The sequence below is a fragment of the Impatiens glandulifera genome, chromosome 1 (genome assembly GCF_907164915.1).
Source record: "Impatiens glandulifera chromosome 1, dImpGla2.1, whole genome shotgun sequence".
NCBI lineage: Eukaryota > Viridiplantae > Streptophyta > Magnoliopsida > Ericales > Balsaminaceae > Impatiens > Impatiens glandulifera.
Window position 1 is genome coordinate 80,244,250 of NC_061862.1, and position 20,546 is coordinate 80,264,795.

At 31.7% G+C, this 20,546-nt stretch overlaps 2 protein-coding genes across 2 annotated transcripts; both read right to left on the reverse strand.

Moving 5' to 3' along the window:
- Positions 1–387: 387 nt before the first annotated feature.
- Positions 388–8,145, reverse strand: LOC124919067 (dynamin-related protein 3A-like). Its single transcript, XM_047459206.1, has 20 exons — positions 7,670–8,145; positions 6,881–7,163; positions 6,764–6,792; positions 6,587–6,688; positions 5,047–5,115; positions 4,894–4,953; positions 4,448–4,561; positions 3,981–4,029; positions 3,780–3,889; positions 3,157–3,249; positions 2,972–3,064; positions 2,759–2,896; positions 2,239–2,352; positions 2,044–2,139; positions 1,908–1,950; positions 1,594–1,739; positions 1,355–1,501; positions 1,210–1,262; positions 1,040–1,139; positions 388–939 (listed from the first exon to the last, which is right to left on the reverse strand). The coding sequence occupies exons 1-20, from the start codon at positions 8,042–8,044 to the stop codon at positions 664–666; spliced, it is 2,490 nt and encodes an 829-aa protein (XP_047315162.1). The 5' UTR covers positions 8,045–8,145; the 3' UTR covers positions 388–663.
- Positions 8,146–12,027: 3,882 nt separating this feature from the next.
- On the reverse strand, positions 12,028–14,398 carry LOC124921796 (gamma-glutamyl peptidase 5-like). The gene is made up of 4 exons (XM_047462497.1): positions 14,032–14,398; positions 12,627–12,782; positions 12,383–12,550; positions 12,028–12,312 (listed from the first exon to the last, which is right to left on the reverse strand). Exons 1-4 carry the CDS (start codon positions 14,341–14,343, stop codon positions 12,205–12,207), a joined length of 744 nt encoding a protein of 247 aa, XP_047318453.1. The 5' UTR covers positions 14,344–14,398; the 3' UTR covers positions 12,028–12,204.
- Positions 14,399–20,546: the final 6,148 nt, after the last annotated feature.

Sequence of the window (20,546 nt, forward strand, 5' to 3'; positions counted from 1 at the left end):
ACTCGGGCTACCGAATTTTCAGTCCAACCGACAGTTGACCGGGTTGATTGCATTTCTGATTTTTTTCATCAACTCAGTCCAGTTTGACGACCCGATTCACTAGGTTTTCCGGTCCGACCGATCAAGTTTCAAAACTATGGATACGAGTCGCAGACCGGTCAAGTTTCAAAACTATGGATACGAGTCGCAGAATTTAACTTACACGCATTCGCTTCAATTCAAAAAAGAGGATGAAAAATTTTCAATTATATTAGCATTTAAAATTTTTATGTTTTTTTTTTTTCTTTTGTAATGTTTAACCACATTTTGCGATCTTTTTAATAAAAATTGACATTTAAAAAAAATAGTCAAGAATAATAATAATAAAAAATCAATAATGATGTTTTCCCATAATCAAAAATTCAATTGTTATGATCCATTGAAACAAAGACAACAAATAGTAAACAAGAAAATCAAAACCACTATGTATGTATGTTACAAAGAAAGAAAACTTGAAAATTGTGAAGAAGCTAAATATTTCCTCCTTCATTCAAACTAATAATATTGGAAAGCAGCCCCCTCTTGGGACATATATAATCTCTTATTATTATTATTATGATTGTTGTTAACAATAATTAATCATCACACCACACAAATGAGACATAAAAATCTTCATTTTTTCCTTCACACATCAACTGTAGGGTACATTCCTCCTCCTCCTCCATTAGAAAATTCTGAATAATACATCTCACCAGAAGCCGCTGCTCTCGATTTTCGGTTTTTAGGTGAAGAAGAAGAATAGTAATACTCGCTTGAACCGCTGCTACCTGATGAATACATAGATGAAGAAGGGAATCCTCCCTGGATTTTTGGCAGTCCAGTTCGATCACTACTAATTTTATTATTTCCACTGTAACCTCTCTCGACTGAATCCGCTTCCAGGGGCAATTCATCTAATGTCTGCCAAATTTATTATAAACAAAAAGGAGGATACTCCATTATCATCAGATTTTATTACAGTTATACCATAAATAAATTAATCAATTAATAAAAGGTGTACCCTGAAAGCCTGTTGGAGGACACGTAAAGTTTCTCGAGTGTGTTTTCTCTTTGCTGCCACCTCATTAGGTTCTTGCAACATTTCTTCAAACATGTCATCCCTGTTTTAACCAATGACTGTTAGGAATAGGCAAAAAAGATAACACTACAAATCTTCTCTATATTACCTACCTGTAAAGCTTCTTAATGAAAACATTGTGGAGATCTCGCTTTGTGTGGTTTACCTGAACCAGGAATAATAACATTAAACCAAACAAGTTTTCACAACAAGCAAAAATAACAAAACCAGCATTTTCACAAATACAACTTTAATTACCAGGAAGTGCATAATTGCTTTAGGAATGGAATCCTCAACATTCTTTCTAACAATGTCATAATATGACCTTAACAGCAGTTTCGTTACTGCAATTTCCATAATCTCCTGATCTGAATGGCTTTCTGGAGGCCTCAAGACAGGCGGGGGCTGAAAGTGTCGATATGAAGAGGTAGAAGAAGATCAAGTTTACAAGAGATATTATTTGGTTTTAGAACAAGGCAATAATGCATTCATCATACCTCTCTCAAATGAATCAAAGAAAAGTTATGCCCAACGCTTTGAACAGGCTCGTTGAAAGGCTTGCTTGTTGAACTCTCTTTGATAGATGTGCGATGCTCAGAACCACCGCCAAAAATTGACGAGATTCCCCAGCTTAGACCACTCCCTAGTTAGTGTAATAAATTATAACTGGTAAGCATCAATTCTAACACATATGTACTTCTTACCCCCATTGGATTTGGGGGTAATGACATTCAAATAGCATTGATTAACAGACAAAAGAATAAGGTTAAATATTAAGAACTAGTTTCTCTATGTTCAAGCATGAACTTACCAGATATTGTGGGCTTCTCAACATCTGGAACAGTATGAACAGCCTATCAATGAAAAAAATGAACAAACAACATTTGTTGGAAAATCTAGTCAAATTTATCAAGTTAAACAAAGATTTAGGAAGTCAAAGGAGCTACCTGGTCCGGTACAATCCCGTTTGCAGTTCTGGCAAGAATAGAACGAGACTTGATGCTTCTTTCAGATGCGGGTGCTTTGTCCGTATCTACAGCCTCCTAATTCCAGAAAAAAGAAAAGAAAATTTAGGTTCACAAATAATGCAGAATATCTAAAATAATAATATTGAGACCATCAATAGCACATCTTTTATTGACCTTTGGTTTAGGAATAGCTGCAGTTATTCTATTGGACTTTGTCTGCTGTTGTGCAATTTCTACAGCTTTACTACCACCAATAAAATTTTTGTGTGAAGTATTTATGTAATCCATCTGCATTCATTGAAATAAAGAAGCACTTACAGAAAGTTGTTACAGTAAAGGTTGAAGAAAGACAAACGAATCATACCATCTGTTTATTCCAAATATACAAAATGAACTACAAAATTTATTAATGTTAAGAGTATTATTATTGCAAATTCATTATGTGGAAGAGGATTGAGGCCCAGTTGAAAGCTTTACAATATCAAAAAAAATAAAACACGAAACACAACATTTTTTAAACCAAAAGACAACTAGAATACACACAAACACTAACACTACTGGCTACCAATTCATTCATCCAACAGTGTAGCTTGAAACGCATGTTGATATGCTTATTACCAATTAATATTGTAATCCCTGAAACACCTACATACTACACTACCAATTTATAGATCTTGTTATTTTTTCAGCATACCTCCATTCCAATAATGTGACCAATCATTGTCTCAGAGGGTTGAAGGCCTTCCCGCAGAAAGTTCCCTATAACATCATCCATGCGCTTCCTAAGAACAGGAAATCGCTGCAACTCATTTATCATACAACGATGACTCATCTGCATAAAAGGAGAGTCCATTAAAATGTTTGCATCTATCACAAACGGAAGGAGCGAAAAATGTTATTTTCTTACCTTAATCAACTCATCGTAAATGAATCTAGCACATTGAAGGCTTGGGTCCAACAAACGAGCTATTTGCTTCCGAACGAGCACTTCAAAAGGAAACTATGGAGGAGGAGACATAACATGTATGATAGAGAATCTTTGACAGTTTATGTTATGCAAAATGAAAGTAATTATTACTCATTGAAACCCACCTCAGGTACAAATAAAGCAGATCTTGTACCAGTTGCATTTTGAATTGCAGTTCTAATGTCATCATCTGTTAAATCCTCACATGGATCCACTTCCTGCAAAAGATATTCCCAATAAGCTTATATGGAAATTGGTTGTCATTTTTTTGTGAAAAAAATTGGTATTTTGTCAGTCTCCGGCACAATCATGATCCCATTGATACTCCACAACCTCGTAAAAAGATAAAGGAAAAGCACATATCCCCAGGAGAAATAGGAAATTTTTCTCGCTCTATTTCAGAGATATTTGGTGCAAGATTATTTTCTGGATCATTATGATTTTTTGCTCCATTTTGGTATAAGATTTTATATTTTCTCGATATCCAAATCAAATTATTTTATGGACCATGATCAAGATTATTTACTGGATTATTGTGGTTTTTGGCAAACATAAGAAATGTGAATTTTTTTGGATATGCATCATAAAATGTGATAACAAATATCATGACATATTCAAAGTGATAGTAGAGCATATTGTGTCTTGAACCTACAATCTAGTCATTTGCAACAATTAGACCAAGTCCCTCACTTAATTGCAATTTGCAAGGTTGCAAATATATAGACACTATTGTAATGGATAAATGTACCTCCAAGCTTTTCACAAAAATTGATTGGTAAATGTAATGAATGCGTGCGCCACCGGACAGTTCAGATGTAGACATTTCTTCATTTTTCCCTTCTATCATTGAGGAAAAAGCTGTTTCCAACAAGGAATTGATTATAAGGATTTAGAATTGACTTCAAGGATTGGACAAGCATATTATTCACATGTTTGAACCATACATTACCTTCACAATACTTGGACAGGATGTTCAAAAGAAGAGCTCCCTGGCCAGCCTATTTGATAAGAAGGTAGCAAGAAAATGAAAAAGAAATCAGATGATCAAATTAAACTTTTTTTTAGTCAACTTTTATATTAAAAAATAACGCAAGAAGCGTTCAGAGAGTAATGATCAAATTAAACTTCTGCTACCAGAACTATTAACAACCCAACCAAAAGACAGATCACAGAGAGAACTCTTCTTACTTTACATCTGGAAACTTATTCAAATAAATGCAACAACCAATAACCCACAAGTCTGCTTGCTCAGTTAGATTAGCTACTCAACAAACTGGCACTTAACAAAGAGACTGATGGCTATGACCATGTTCGTTTCCATAGAATCAAATTGCAGCAGTAGCAAGTAGAATAAGATGTACTTAAATTGCACAAGGAAATGATAAAAGAAAATTTTCATGAATTACAATAACATGCCTTAGACTCTGTGATTTCACCGTAGCTGGCATGCTCCTTTGCAACACTAACAAGTGCGGAACTAATGCGTGACTTCAACCCTGGAAGCACTGACTTGATGTGCTGAACAAGAATCTGCAAATAAGATACATGACTGTCATGAATTCTAACTGTCAAGTGGGCTGCAAGGAAAACTTTCTCCATCACTTAGCAACAAAGTCCATGGTTACATAAAATTAGTTTGTAAGCACACACAAGGTTGATACATATTCTCAGTTTTCTCTGTGACAGTTATGTGGCACATGATATTGGCATGGAATCAGTATTTAAAATGTAATAGCAAACAAAAAAGGAGAAGAAACCAAAAAAAAAGTTGAGTCTTTAAGTTTCAATTAGCAAAATATATTTTGTTCCGTAACTGCAAAGTATGACATGTTGATGTACTGCAACTCTTTCATAACTCTTACCTGGTTCAACTTCTTTGCAAGTTGGGGGACACCGCATCGATCGGCAAGGTCACTGTATACCTAAGAAATAGCATATGTATGGTTTGACATTATAGTATGAGTAAACTAGCCCTAAAAATAGAAAATGGTTAAACTGTAAGGAATCAGACATACTGGGCGACTGCGAAAAAATTTCTCTTCAGCCACAAGCGCATCTTTTATACTGCGATTATGCATGATATCCTGCATAAAGACAGGACTATGATTAAAAAAACATTTTCTAAACAATTCGAACTACCTCTACATAATTCTTGTCCACTCACTCACCTTTGGAGATGCCACTTAAATAGTTAATACCCAGAGACCTTAAGCTAATTACATGGATAACTAAAATTGAGGTCAAGAAAATCATGAAAAAGTAATCTCCAAATGATACATTGTGGTTAAAATTACAAATAACTTGTTTGATACATGAATATACTAAATACAGCTAAATGAAGGGCCTGAAGAAAGATGCACTTTTTGAATATGACATATACAGTTTTATCCTGAAAACAGCACAGGTGTAGCTAAATATTACTGGCATAGTATACACTACTTGGTCAGCTTTCTCAACAACTAAGAGATCCATTGAACATGGTGGCTAATATAAGTAATGAGTCTCACATATTATGTTATTACTTTGTTATTCAATTCAAATCCAAGTAAAATAACAAAAGCAAGCAATGATGAGCAGATATTGCAGTAAAATCAAATCTTGGAAACAAATTTAGCCAGAACAGACTGCTAGGAGAAATTCATTCCAAGATCAAGTCTCCATATTGCCAGTCTTTTTTTTTCAGAAGTTAACCTTAACATTTGGTTGGACCATTTATATCCTAATAAATTTGTTTGTTGATCAGCAAAGGACGCCAAGGAAAAATGAAAAGACATGTCAATAGTACTTCATTCTCTTCTAACACTTTTTTTCCTCCCTCTCCTTCAGACAATATCTCAACTTTTTTTTCATTTTAACTTGACCGTCTAGTGAAAACCATGATCTGGGTTCTGAATCATGTCCCCTAATTATTTAAACAAATTACAGAAATTTGTTATACGGATAAATGTCTCAATTAAAGTAGAAATGAATTGCACAATCTTTTCCTTGTCTTGGTTGAGACCCTGTTTGAACAAAATAATTTTCCGTATTATTTGGCATCAACTACAGTCTACAGCTAATTAGTCACCATTAGCAGACTGATTTTGATATTAATTGAGAATCATACAAGCAAAAGAATATCAGATTTTAACCAGAAATAAACTACACGAGGACACGATCTTACAGACTTCAGTTAAACAAACAAATAGCCATCACATGGTCTTCGTTCAATGATAGCAGAACAACCATGTGAACATCAAAATATATACTCTACATTGTAACATAACAGCCACCAATATAATCACATGGATTCCATTCAGAAAATACAATAAGAAAGTATAAGAAAATTTGTATGATCCATGACTATACTAGTATTTGACCAAAGACCCAATACCAGATGCTTCAAGAAGGTTAAACAGAAGAGTAATAAAAAAAATGGAAGTTGAAATCCATAACATGAAACCATGCAATAAATAGCTAAACAAAGAACATGATTATTAAGTACTCTCTTGTACAACTATTACAACCAACTTCAATTTAGAACTTTGACAAGCAAGGTTAGATATAACTAGGTACCTCTTGACTACGGTTGACAACCCCTACATAACCAAGCCTCAGAGGGACCACTTTCCCTAGCAAGAAATTCTTGGCATCTGTACCTCTGTCCATGATATCCAACTGCAGAGTTGAGAGAAGAGGACTGAGATAATTTCAAATTTTTCTAATATAATAAGTAGTTGAATGAAAACGTACCTTAGTGATTACACCAATAGTTCTATAACCTGTTAACAGAAAGCATGATTTATGAAAACCATTTCAACACACAAACTCAATTTAAAGCCAGCATGTTTCTCCTTGGAAATAACTTACCATCTGGATCAGCGTTTCCAGCTATCTGGAGTGCATCAGAATTTGCCAAGTCAGCATTAGCCGGTGTTACTGCTAGAATCAAACAACTGGGAAGTTTAATATATGACATTATCATTGTTCTAATCCGTGCTTCAATATCAGAAGGCTGGTCACCAACTGGAACCTTCGTTATCCCAGGTAAGTCCACCAAAGTGATGTCAAGCACATTAGGCGAAAAGATCTTCAGTCGAATCTGCTTGTCGGAAACACCTTTGTTCCCCCCTGCCTCTCTATCGGTCTCAGCCTAAATTCAATTCACGTAAGCCAGTAATCATTGACAGGAAGAGAAGAAGAATGATTTTCTGTAATTAAGAAAGAATCTAATTTTTTTTTTCAATAATGAGTAAAACAAGTTCTCAGCATATCCCTTAGATTCTTCAAGGATGTAAGTATGCCAGCTTTGAAAGAGATTATCAACTAGAGTAACAAAGCACTGATGTGATTATTCATTTAAATATTGTGAGCATTGTCATTCATCATGAAATGTTCAAACTATACAATTGATAAACAGCCTGAAAATGGTAGTTCATTTGCCCAAAACTTCAATGCTTCATAGGGCATACTATGTTTTTAGGAATTTTCTTTTGAAAATGATTGACACTAATCACAAAGTTATGATAGAATGAATTCAATCAAAGATACATCTACAGCTCATAGTACAAGAAAAGGCTCCATTGACCTCGACTATTAGAATATGGTGTTTGAAAATGTTTTTGACACAGAGAAGTGGTGATTTAAATCGTTGTTTACCTGAATTTCTCTTCGGATTTCATTAAAATCAAATAATCTTTTGCCAGGCAAATGCAAGAACTCGCCGTACTCCTCCCCTTCAGTCCCATCCTGATTCCTCTTAGTCTGCAACAACTGAAGAACCAGCGGACGCCGAGTGCAGATGTCGGAACCTCTTGGCAAGAAATCTCGACCGACTAGGGCTTCAAGAACGCTGGACTTGCCACTGCTCTGACTGCCGACAACGGCGACTTGCGGTAGCTCGATAGTGGATTGACTCCCTAGCTGAGCGAAAATGTCCTGAAGCTTGTTAACGATTGGTATCACTGATGATCCAAGAGGAGACGCCGCCACCGGGGAAGTAACATTTCCGGTAGATACCGCGTCGTCGGTCATCGGATCGGCGATGAAGATTGGACGAGCAAAGTTGTATGTATATATATTTCTTTCTTTCTTAAAAGGAGGACTCCGTGCGTGGGTGGAATGGACTAGGGTAGGCGGTACAAGAACTTCTCAAACCACGTTATGAGAGGAATCGGAAACAGATATTTATTCGATATTTATTCGTTTGAGTTCAAAACTTGTGTTTTGGTTCGGTATCTTGTTTAGTTGCATCGGTTTTTTTGTCTCGACATTTATAGTTTAAATAACTATAAATCGTAAGGGTCGTTTGTTGTTCACGTCCTCCGATTGTATCGGTGTTTCTTCTTGAGCCCGTGTTCGTCTCATTCTTAACGGCAAAATAATCCGATATGAAATTAGTTTTCATTTAAAAAAAATATATTACTTGATTTTATCTTTCATATGGAAAACCTCTTACGATATCCTTTAATTATTTGTATAAATTTCTCACTAAATCATATATGTATGCTCAAAATATATATATTACATTTTTCGACATTACTTATCAACTTTCGGTTAAGGATAATTTTAACTATGCGATTCTTTCGAATCCGTTTAATTGATTTACTCAGTTGGCTTTACATCGTTCATAAACTTAAATGAGTTCGTTTAATTGAATTATCGTTGAATTTTTTCAATGAGTTATAATTTTTTTTTTTTATAATTTGATATTCAAATTTAGATTATCAATTATTTATTTTGATTTTGTAGATATTATCTTATATAATTTATTAATTAATTTTTCATACGTAACTCTTATTTTATTTAAATTTAATGAGAATTAATTTCTTATTTAAAAATAAATAAATTAATCGAACCCCTTCATTATGATCATTCTTAATATTATTATACCCAAAATTTATGTTAAGTTAAATATTATTATGAAAACATACAAAATAATATGTAACATAAAATTATTATTATTTTAATATTAGAAGTTAGCAATGACTCTCAAAATCTTCCGTTACCAAAATCATAGGTTCCCGGTTCCCTTTTATAGGAGAAGGGGTAAAAAAGTCTTTTCACAAAAAAATTCACTTTTACTCCCTCCCATGTGAGAGGGAACAGATGATTTTGGCAAACGAAAATCCTGTCTCCAATGACTTGAGCCTATGTCATAAAATTAGTCTTGATCTTAATTATCTTAATTAGTGTTCAAATTAGTTTTTTTTATTGATAGTTTAGTTCAAATCACAATGAAGTTTCTCCTTCAAATTTGAATTTATTATTTTCCTTTGTTGTCATAATTCTTAATTTTGTTTACCAATGACTCATTTTCATCATTAAAATAATTAAACTTCTTGGAGAATCTCATTAGGAGAAATAATTTTTTCCTTAGTCATGGATAAATTCACTTCTTTTTTGCTTGCGCTCTTTCATGCAGAAGAAAGAAGAAAGACCATTGTATCTTTTTCAGTCATTTTTCATGATCAAAAGAAAAGTAGTTGATTCATCAACTAGGGCTTGCATGATCAAAAGAGAAGTAGTTAACTTTTGAAAATTGGTATCATTTGCATATCATTTTATCTCCTACTTAATTTGGATATTTCAACTTCCTATATTATTCACAACAAGATTTTAGACGAGTCAATTTTGAAGATTTGAAATGACAAATGATAACTTATGTTATCGGCTAGTTGTTGGTTCAAACTCATTCAACGATGTCTTACTTTTGATCTCGGACATCCTAATAAGCCAAACGTGTGGATAGCCTCGCCCACTTAGGGGTGACATTTAAAATATTTTTTTATAATAAATTAATTAGGTATAACGTTTTCTTTTTTAACCTCATTATAATTTTCATTGTTATCCCTTAAATTTGAAAAATGTTTACTTTTCTAACTGATTCGTATATGCTGTGATTATTGAATTTTGGTGTTTTAATTTTATTTTTGCATCATAAAGATTCAATTATATATATTGTGTGATAAAAAAATGTATCAACTATATATAATTATGATAATATTTTTGTTGAAAATCTAGAAAACCATACAGTAAAAAAAACTCAGTGAGTTAATTTTTTCATAATCTCATAATCTTGACTTTCTTTATGTGTATATATATATTCTCATAATATCAACAAAATTATGTTAATTCTATAGTACTTTTTTTAGCATAATGTTAAATAAAAAATACACTAAATACTTTTTAGTATTAATTTTAACCATTAAATTTGAAATATTTAAATTAAAGTTATTTAATGAAGTTTGAAAAAAAAATAATAAGGTAGAAAATAAAGAAATATTATGTTATTTTTGTACAAGAAATGATTAGAGGAATTTGAGAGTGAAAATTTTAAAAGAAATGACGTGGCATAATCAATTTGATTGTCAAAAAAATAATAATTTTTTTTCTCTATTCTCTCTTCTCTCTCCCCACTCTTTATCATTTTTTCAACCACATCATTCTCCTTTCATTCCTTCTGTAATTTCTATAAAATATAATACAAAATTAATATTATTTTTCAATGATTAATCTTATTATTTTTCGGTTATATTTGGTAACTTTAAATACTTGTATTTGTATAATATACTTAAACAATATGCAGGACCGGTCCTAGGGTAAGCTCGGCAAGCCCACGGGCTAGGGGCAAGCCCACTCCTTAGGGCAACTCATTTAATAAAAAATAATACGATATTTGTTAAATTTATTAGTTTTTTCAACATATTAGTGTGTTGCCTAGTGACTTTTAAGAAAAAAATTAATTTAATTGGTTATGGGTTCAAATCTCATTAATAGTATTTTTTTCTATGAGATGGGGCAACCCAATTCTTGAAGCAGACACCGAACATATGATTGACCAATTTAAAAGAAATAGTGCTTCATATCACTTGTATACTAAAAGTATTTTTTTTCTATGAGATGGGACAACCCAATTTTCGGAGCAGACACCAACCATATGATTGACCAATTTAAAAGAAATAGTGCTTCATATCACTTGTATACTTTCAATGTTGCTCTTGTATTTTAATCTCAATGAAGGCAAATAAAATAGGTAGAAAATAAGCATAATGAAATAGCAAGTTCTCATTTTCTTTCCGTGGTTTGAGTTATTAATAAATAAATTAGACAATTAGCATGAATAAATAAGTAATTGAATTATTATCTTAATTAAGCGACAATATATACTAGCTAAAGCTTATAACAAATGAACCAGGAGAGATCCATGAATGAAATGAAATTAGGATTGGCTTGAAAAATTTTTTTTTAAGTGAATTAAAAAAAATAAAATAAAATTAAGTAAACATATTATTTATAATTAATTAGATTGGTAAAATCAAGAAAATGATAGTGTAATTTCACATTATTGTATTAAAAAAAATTTTTATTTTCTTTGGATAGGATTATGCAATTGTTTACCAAAACCCAAATATAGATATACTTGAAAATACCTAACACTATTTTATGTTCTAATTAATTAATGTGGTGAGAGTTTACCTAAAATCTTTAAATAGTTATAAACTCGTCAAATTTATAGTTTATTTGAAATTGTAAGAGTTTAATTTGAAAAAATAATAGTTATATATTATTAATATATATATATATATATATATATATATATATAATTAAGTATTTTATAGTTAGATAATTTTAAAAATTTATATATTTAAATATAAAATTAATTAAAAAATAAATAACTAAATAATACTATAAAAAAATTATATTTACAAAATTAATTATATTAATTTATTTATTTGAATAAATAATAACTTTATTTTTTAAATGTAAAATTATATTATAAAATCAAAATTATTTATAAACTCGTAAAATCGTAATATCTTATTATCTTAAATTTAAAATCGTAAGAGTCTACTTAAAATCAGATTCATTAACAACATGTAAAATCGTAAGATTTTAAGAGTTAATTCGAGATTTTAACCGTATTGGTTCTAATACCCATTATGAAAAATAATAATATGATTGTTTATTTCGAGTGAGTTATGTTCATAATTAATAATACACAAAGACAATATATATATATATAAATGAAAAACATAGATAATTGCATTAATTAATGCATAGCCATCACATATTAGTTTATGATGGCTCTAGCTAGCCCAATTGAATCCTTTAATATTGTTTTATAAACTAGATAATCATATATAATTAATACATGATAAATTATATATACACAAATTAATTAGAAACATAATTCATAATCTACCCTTAAGGAAGCCAGTGCATAGCTTTTTCCATGCCTCCCTATTAGGAGGCTCATCACGACCGTTCACTCCATTCTTCAGCTCTTGTGCATATGACTCCTATACATATATATGATTAATCATTATCATTATTAATTAATAATTAGTTAATATAAATTGAGGTACAAACCGTGATCTTATTGTTAAGGAGAAGACGATCAATGAGATGAAGAAGGATGTCGTTAGTATATTCAGGATGACCTTGAATACCCATGATATGATCCCCGTACCTAAACATTTCTATTCCCGTCTTGTTAGACCATGCTAATACCTCGGCCGTAGAAGGAAGTTCCCATACCTATGTTTTAAAATTTTGTAAATTTTTTGTATATAGAGTTTAGTAGTCATCTATACATTATCAAATATATTACTACCTCGTCTTGATGGACCTCGACGACAGATAACATGTTTGGAATTTGAAGAGAATTGAATAAACTCGAGGTTGAGGACGAGAGTTGAATTGTTCTTAATCCGATATCCCATCCAGATTTCGCCCTGCCTGTTTTTCCTCCAACTGCACGTCCCAATATCTGCCCATTTATTCAATATTATTTTCTTTGTACTAATAAGCTTTAATTAATTAATTATATTTATGATATCTATGCTAATCACCGACCATTAATTTTCTAAAACTTATTAGGATATTTGTGATATTAGTGGAGAGGTATTGAGTATTTTGATCACGTGAACTGCCTGTGAAGTCCACGTCATCTATATAAATATAAATATAAATATATATATATATATATATATATATATATTTAAAGAAAGTGGGATTTAGCTGGCAGAGAAGACATCTATAATGTATACTGACTTGTTGGTTTTGTCATTTCTGTATGTCTTACTTTGCTTGTCGGGTTTATTTGATATTTGATTATTGGAATAAAATTAGATTTTTATTTTAAAAACCAATCACTCAATTTTAATCAAACAAAAGATTTTATGAAAAAACCCAAACAAAATCCCATTACCACTTCCTCAGAGACAGGGCCTTTGGGAGAAAGTTTCATTTTTGGGTTTTAAAGAAATTTTTTTAAGTGATAAACAATTTATTTACGAATATAAAAAATTAATAAATTAATAAAAAAAAATCCAAATAACCCACCAAATATGAACTCATAGTTCATTTCTGAATATGGTAAAAGAATTACTTATTATACATAGTATAAATTAATCAACTAAAATATTGTTGGATAATTAAGGAAAAACATATTTAGATTATATTAATAAAATCAAATAAACCTCATTAAACAAGGCTTTAAATATGTGACCATTTTAACTTTAAAAAATATTAAAAAGATTGTTAGAATATTTTTTTAAAAATTTATAATTATTAAAAATTTATTTATTTTATTCTAATTCATATTTTACTTTAATATATTATATTGAGCTTTTTTGAAAAAAAGTTATTTTATAATTAATAAAAAGTAAAAGTGATTTTGTAGATAACTTTGTAGTTAAAAAGAGAATAAAAAATAATATATTTTTTTGAATTGAGGTTTTAGCCTAACTACTTACCTCACGTCTCATTCATTTTAAAGTGTTTTAGGTGAGAACGAAATCTTGATCTATTTTGAAGTTGAAATTCTTTAGTGAGAATTGAACCAACCTACAACAACTCTATTCATTTTAGGTAATCTAGACAAATATATAGATAAATGGTAACAAAAACAAAATTTTGGATGATTAAAGTTTAGCAAATATATAAATATGGTTTGAAATAATGAATTTAAATTGAAGAAAATATTGTATTTAACAAGAAATGAAGGAAGAAAAAACCTGATGTCCAAAACAAATGCCAAGAACTTTGATCTTCATAGAATCCAATTTAGCTAAAAGAGTAAGCAACCTACGAATCCACGGTTCATTTCCATGAGCATCATTGCAACTCCCCGTGATTACGAATCCGTCGTAGTTTCCGATCTCATTCTCATCCGGAAACTCGTCAAAAGCCACTCGAAATACTCTCCAATCTTCGCCTTCCTCGGCCAACATTCCAACAAACACCCCGAAATAACCGCCATATTTCTTCTTCACATAATCGGAATCCTCAGCACAATTAAGAACACCAAATCTCTTACCACTCCCCATTAACTTAACAAAAGAGAGAAGAGAGAGCTTTATTATTATGTTATGAATAAGATATAACTTATGACAAAGAATGAAATACATCTGCTAGCTAGCTTTATATATAAGTTAATTAATTAAAAAAAAATATTATTTTTACTACTTTTGCCACTTCACATTGAGCTGTCTATAGGATAATATTCTGGTCCGGTCTGGGTCCGGTCCGGTCCTAGACTTGAAATAGAGACAAGAGTTTTGCTTGTGGGATTGCTTTATTAATGGCTGGATATAATCCTTGTCATCAATTGGAGGATCATTCTACGTCCATACGTTATTTTTTAAATTATTCTCAAAATTAATCAAATCAAATCTATTTATTACTAAAATTTATATTCTTGGAAACTTAATTATTTTATTAATTTAATCAATATATATAAAGTAATTATATTTTAATTAAATTATTGGAAAAATGATGATATCATATAACCCATGACTTATATTAAAATAAGAGAAATGATTAGGTGAGGGAATGACTTGGCATCATTTTATTCGCTGAAAAAATCAAATAATTTCTCTCTTTTCTCTCTTTCCTCCCACTTTTATATTTTCCAACTAATGAAGGTGATGCCAAGTCATTCCCTCACCAAATTCCCTCACTAAATTCTCTCTCTATCACTTCTCTTAAAATAATTTATGGGTTTTGTTTTGATAAGTTAATATAATTTAATTTGAATGATTAATTATAATATTATATAATAATATATATCTTCAGTTTCTCACAATTGATTATTTTTCCTTTTTTGGCAAAGAGAAAAAAGTTCATCTTTATACCTTTAATTAATGATAAGAAATAATGTAATCAAAATGAAGGAGGTTGAAAATCACAATTAAAATTTCTAAATTGTTGTAGAAATATTAATGTGATATATATAATTTTTGAGTTGATAATGACTTATCAAAAGTTTCTTTTATAATAAACAAATTCATGAATATAATAAGATTTGATATATATAAGATATGACCGTTCAATATTTATAGAATCTTGAGATATTCTAATAATAAATAACAAATTATTAGAATCTTATCTAAGTTTTAATCAATTTCTTGTTCCAATTACAAAAGTTTTTTATTTTAAATTTCGATAACCAAAATTCTTAATTTGTTAAAATTCGGAGGTTAAATTATTGATATTAAAATTTTAATTATAAATTTCATTAGATAATAAATTAACGGTGTTTGAAATCGTTAGGTTTTTGTATAATTTTAACGATAAAAAGTCTCAAATTACGAAGTTTAAAAAAAAAAGTCCAAAATTTCAATTGATTCTAATAAGTAGCCAGCTGAATTTCACAATTCGACATTTTTCCTTTGTTTGAATTTCATATAATTTGAGACAACAATAATAAAAGTTTTGTTTTTCCTATTTAGAAATAAATTAATTCACAGTTTCATTTGAGTATATATATATATATATATTGGAATTATAAATATGGTATGTTTAAACCCTTCCAAACACAAATAAATTTTATATTAAAAATTAATAATATTGTTAAACCAAATGACAAATTGAATCAAATAAATAATTACAGCAATCAATATCAAAATACAAATAAAAAAGGAAGCATAATCAAATATTATATAGGAGCATAGAAATCGTTACACAATATGGTTCCAAATTAACAGATCCAAACACAAGACAATTAAAGAACATTTTAATAATTTGATGGTGGAGGATTACGTGTATTTTTCGGTGTATGTTCTTAACTACTTGGATTGAATAACTAAAATCTGAATTGCAGCGATTGATTATAAAAATCAATTGATTTTATATAACAACAAAAAGAGTTCGATTCATTTGTTAAAAAATCAAGCACAGTCATTGATCATCTTAGAATGTGACCTCCATTAATTTATACATAGACCCTAAACCAATAACGTCGAAATCAATGAATTTGGTATATGTTTTTGGTTATATACACATTAATTAGATAGATATCAATTAAATTACTTTATTACATATCTTTTCTTTTAATGGTAAGAAGGTAGTCAATTTAAAATATTTTTAATAAAAATAAATCTCTAAACATCTTTTTCTTAAACATTATGTAAAAAGTCTAAAACTACTGTAATAATAAAATGAGTAACGATAGATAACGAAATTTTGATGTCAATAATGGTGTTGGGAATAAGGTTGTGATACGTGATTGGACTTGCAACTCGTGATTGGACTTGTAACACGTGTTATGAATGGTGATAATACATCATTTTCGACATCATTCGTAACACCAAATTTCGGTATATATCATTACTCTAATAAAATAATAATAAATGAATTATTATAAAGACTTTAGAGAGCGTGTATATAAAAATAATAATAAATAAATAAAGCTTTAAAAAAAAAGGTTAAGTATAATTAGGTCATGCGGAAAAAGAGAGAAGCACGATATTGACTTATGACGCAATACCAGGAGGTTTACCAGGAAATTGGGATAGGTTATTTCAATGCCCTTACATTTTTTTTTATTTTTTTTATTCATTTGAACTTGTATACAAATTAGTTTCTTTACCTTAATTTAGCAACGAATTTATTTAATTTTATAAACAAGGAGGATTAAAGTAGAATAAATCGAAAAAATTAATAAAATTGTGTCAGAAATTATCTTTAACCAATGATTGGTATGCAAATTTGAAAAAATTATGTGAAATAATATTGAATATCTAACTGAAATAGTGGAAAAAAAAACTCATACAAATCATTGGAGAATATCTAAAGATAGTTTTTATATGAAAAAACAGTTTCATTAACTATTTATTAAAAAAAAGAAATTAAGATCCGATTAGTTCGTCTCTAAAATGGACCAACACGGAATAAAAAGGAATCACGAGTAACACAGTTAGAGTGGTATGAATAACAAACGACCTACCAAATGTTGATATTATTATTCGGATTACGAAAATTTGAGACGAAAATTCAATCAAGGTAAAATGGATATCAAACCAAACAAAACGTAATATTAACTCAAATCTAACTAACTAAAAAAACAAAGTTCTTTTCGATTTTTGATGTTAGTAGAGTTATGAGAGGGGATCAAGAATAAATGAATTTTCAATTTCTTTGTATAACTGTTTTTTAGAAAAAGAAATGAGTTTACATGGTGGAGGAATTTGCGGAATTTCTTGTCAACATGAACACGGAACACGAGAATAGCCCCTAGTGAGTTACATAGCTTTTTGATGCTTTCTAAGGTTAATGTTACAACTTATAACCAACTTTATAACAACTCTTTTTGAAAAGTTTTTATATTTTATTATATGACTCATTCTTATAAATATGGATTAATAAAATGGATGTAACTTTAAAAGAGATTATACTGCTTATTAGGAAGACTACTTTATCATTTAATTTATAATCAACCTAACCGGCCTAAATGTCGTTAATTTGTTAATTATATTAGTTTTTGTTGATTCGTTAACCACGTAAATTAATAACAATAAAAAATAAAAGAAAAAACACAAAATATAATGAAGTTTGGTCAAACTGTCTACGTCTTAGGGAGTGTTGTCAAATATATTATTTCACACTTAAAGTTAAACATTGTATTACATTGTATTTATAGAGTAGTACATTATGTCACAAAGACTAAACTACTATAGGCTCAACTCATTAACTATAAACTTAATTGACGTGTGTATATAAGCCACATATACAACAATCTCTACATTGGCGAATATTCCATCTCATAGGAGATAAATCACATACCTCCACCTTCGAGAAATTCAAGCCTTCTTAGAAGATAATAGTTGTTAGGATCTAGGTCGCCGCTGGTGGACCGGGGGTTGGACCGGTTAGCGGTTCTCACTCGTAGGGTGGTGGTTAATCCGGTTAGAGATTAACACCGGGGTTTCAATACTACACAACCTGTCACAAACCCTTGAACTGGGTTCAAGCGCGGAAGAGGTTTGCTTTCAGGTTGAAGCGGTGCACGTGTATGATAGGCGGAGTCGGTTTCGGATGATGGAGATTTGAAGAATGGTGGGTCGGTTTCGGCAATCTGGATACTCGGTATGGTTTAGTCGGTTTGGAGCGGTGTAGTTAGGTTAGTCGGTTATGTAATGAAGCCAACAGAAAGTAAATGACACAACAGATTTTATGGATGTTCGGAGATAAAACTCCTACGTCACCCCTTCCTCTCGAAACCGCGAGAAGGATATTCACTAAGGAATACAAATACAATCCGATCGAGACTTATTTCCTGCTCGATAACACTCTTACAATTCACACCGAAATTGTAACACACACTTAGAATTTAGCTCTTAGGCTTTCTTAGAATACCACACTGTTATCACTTATAGTAAATGCCTTCAACGCTTCACTTGTCTCACTTAATATCTCTTAATGTCGCACAGTATCCCGCTTTATGACTTTTTGTAACTGCATTTACTTTTCTCCAACTGCCTCCTTTTATAGGTGAAATATGCCAACGGTCATATTTCGAAGCCTTGAATCTGATTGGCTGATCAGAGTTGCAGTGATTCAGTGTCTCAGGCCTGCCGGTCTTCTCCTCAGACCTGACAGTCAATCTCAGACCTGGCATCCTGTTTCAGACCTGCCGGTCTGTAAAGCAAACCTGCTGGGTTTGTCTTTTACTCAATGTAGGCACTGTCTGCTTGGACAGTTGTCTGTACTTTGAAGATTTCCTTTCTGGCTTATCCCGAAGTAGAAGGATCCGGTAGTACTGTTTTCTGCAGTCTACAGTCTTTCCTCAGACTTACATGGATATGGAAGTATTCAGTCTGTTCCTTTGGTATCATTCTCAACAGATACCCAAAGTGTCTTCTTGTGCAGGTCGGCCTCTTGACTTGGCCTAGGTTGACCATTTGACTTGGCCGAATATCTTTTGATGGTGAAGTGACCGGGCTTCCTCCGGTCTTGTGGATTGATCGGCTTTTGAGCTTTGGCTTTTAGGCTTTGGCCGATCCATCCTCTGTGCGGTCACGTACCGAATGCTCTTGATTGGTTTGGTATCTTGACCGGTTCGGTACCTTGACTTGGTTTTCTTATTCATCCGGTCCGGTTCCTTGTTCCTGCATGGGAAGTTTGTTTAAGTTAGGTTTATTTGAACCGGTATGAATTTATCTAACAATTTCTCCCTTTTTGATTATTTTATTTAAAATTATCAAAATCAAGTAAGTTTGCAACCGTAGGCCGGTTGTTTTGTTTGGCCGATTTTTTGAAAAAAAAAAAACTTAGAGAATTTTTCGAAAAATTTTAAGGGAGGGGTTTTTAAAAATTTCTGGTTTTGGAAGAATCTCTATCATTTATCTAACAATTCATTTATCTAACAATTTCTCCCTTTTTGATTATTTTATTTAAAATTATCAAAATCAAGTAAGAATGCAAAATAAGGCCGGTATTCAAAAATAACTTTATATATATTTATAGCGAACCGAAGAAGATAAAGCCTAAATACTTAAGACAAATAAGAAAAGGAAGGAGAGTCCCTATTCTGAGTCAGTGAATTCGTAGGCGCTCTTCTTTCTCTTTGGTGGTGGTGGCGGTTGCGGCTGGGAAGATTGTGGCCTTTTTGATCGAGACCGCAACTGTTCTACGACTTCTTCCTCGATTAGGTCTTCTTGCTGCGAGGGGCCCGTTTCAGCTGGTTCAGAGATCGTGTTGAGCGTCTCGAGAATTCGAACTTTCTTACTAGCCGGCCTCTTTCTTTTCTTTGATGCCGAAGCCGAGGCTGCCGGTGCTGAAACGGAAGTTGCTGGCGCTGAAGCGGAAGCGGCTGCCTTCTTCTTTTTCTCATTTTCCTCTGCAAAGCCGGCCAGCCTTCGTGTTTCCCGTTCCAGTCGTGCGGCATCTTCCGCAGCCAGTCTGGCCACTTTCTCGGCATATCCTGGGAATAAGGCTACGCCCCTTCTTGCTCTTTCGGCCTCTATTTCATCTTCGGTCAGCTGAGGCGCGGTTTGCTGAGTCGCTTGCGGTGCTTCTTTGTCTCTGCCAACCTCGGCGTCCAGCCTTTCCTGGACTCTCTTAGCAATTAGAGCATCGGCCTCTATAGCCGCGGCATCCGCGGCTTCCTTAGCTTTCAGGATCTCGGCCATCTGTGCAGTAAGTGCCTTTACTTCGGCCTCGAGATCTTCGTTCTTCTTTTCCAGTGCCGAGACTCGTTCAACTGTTGGGTCGACCCGTTCGAAATCCTTCTTTAATTCCGAAGTGAGAC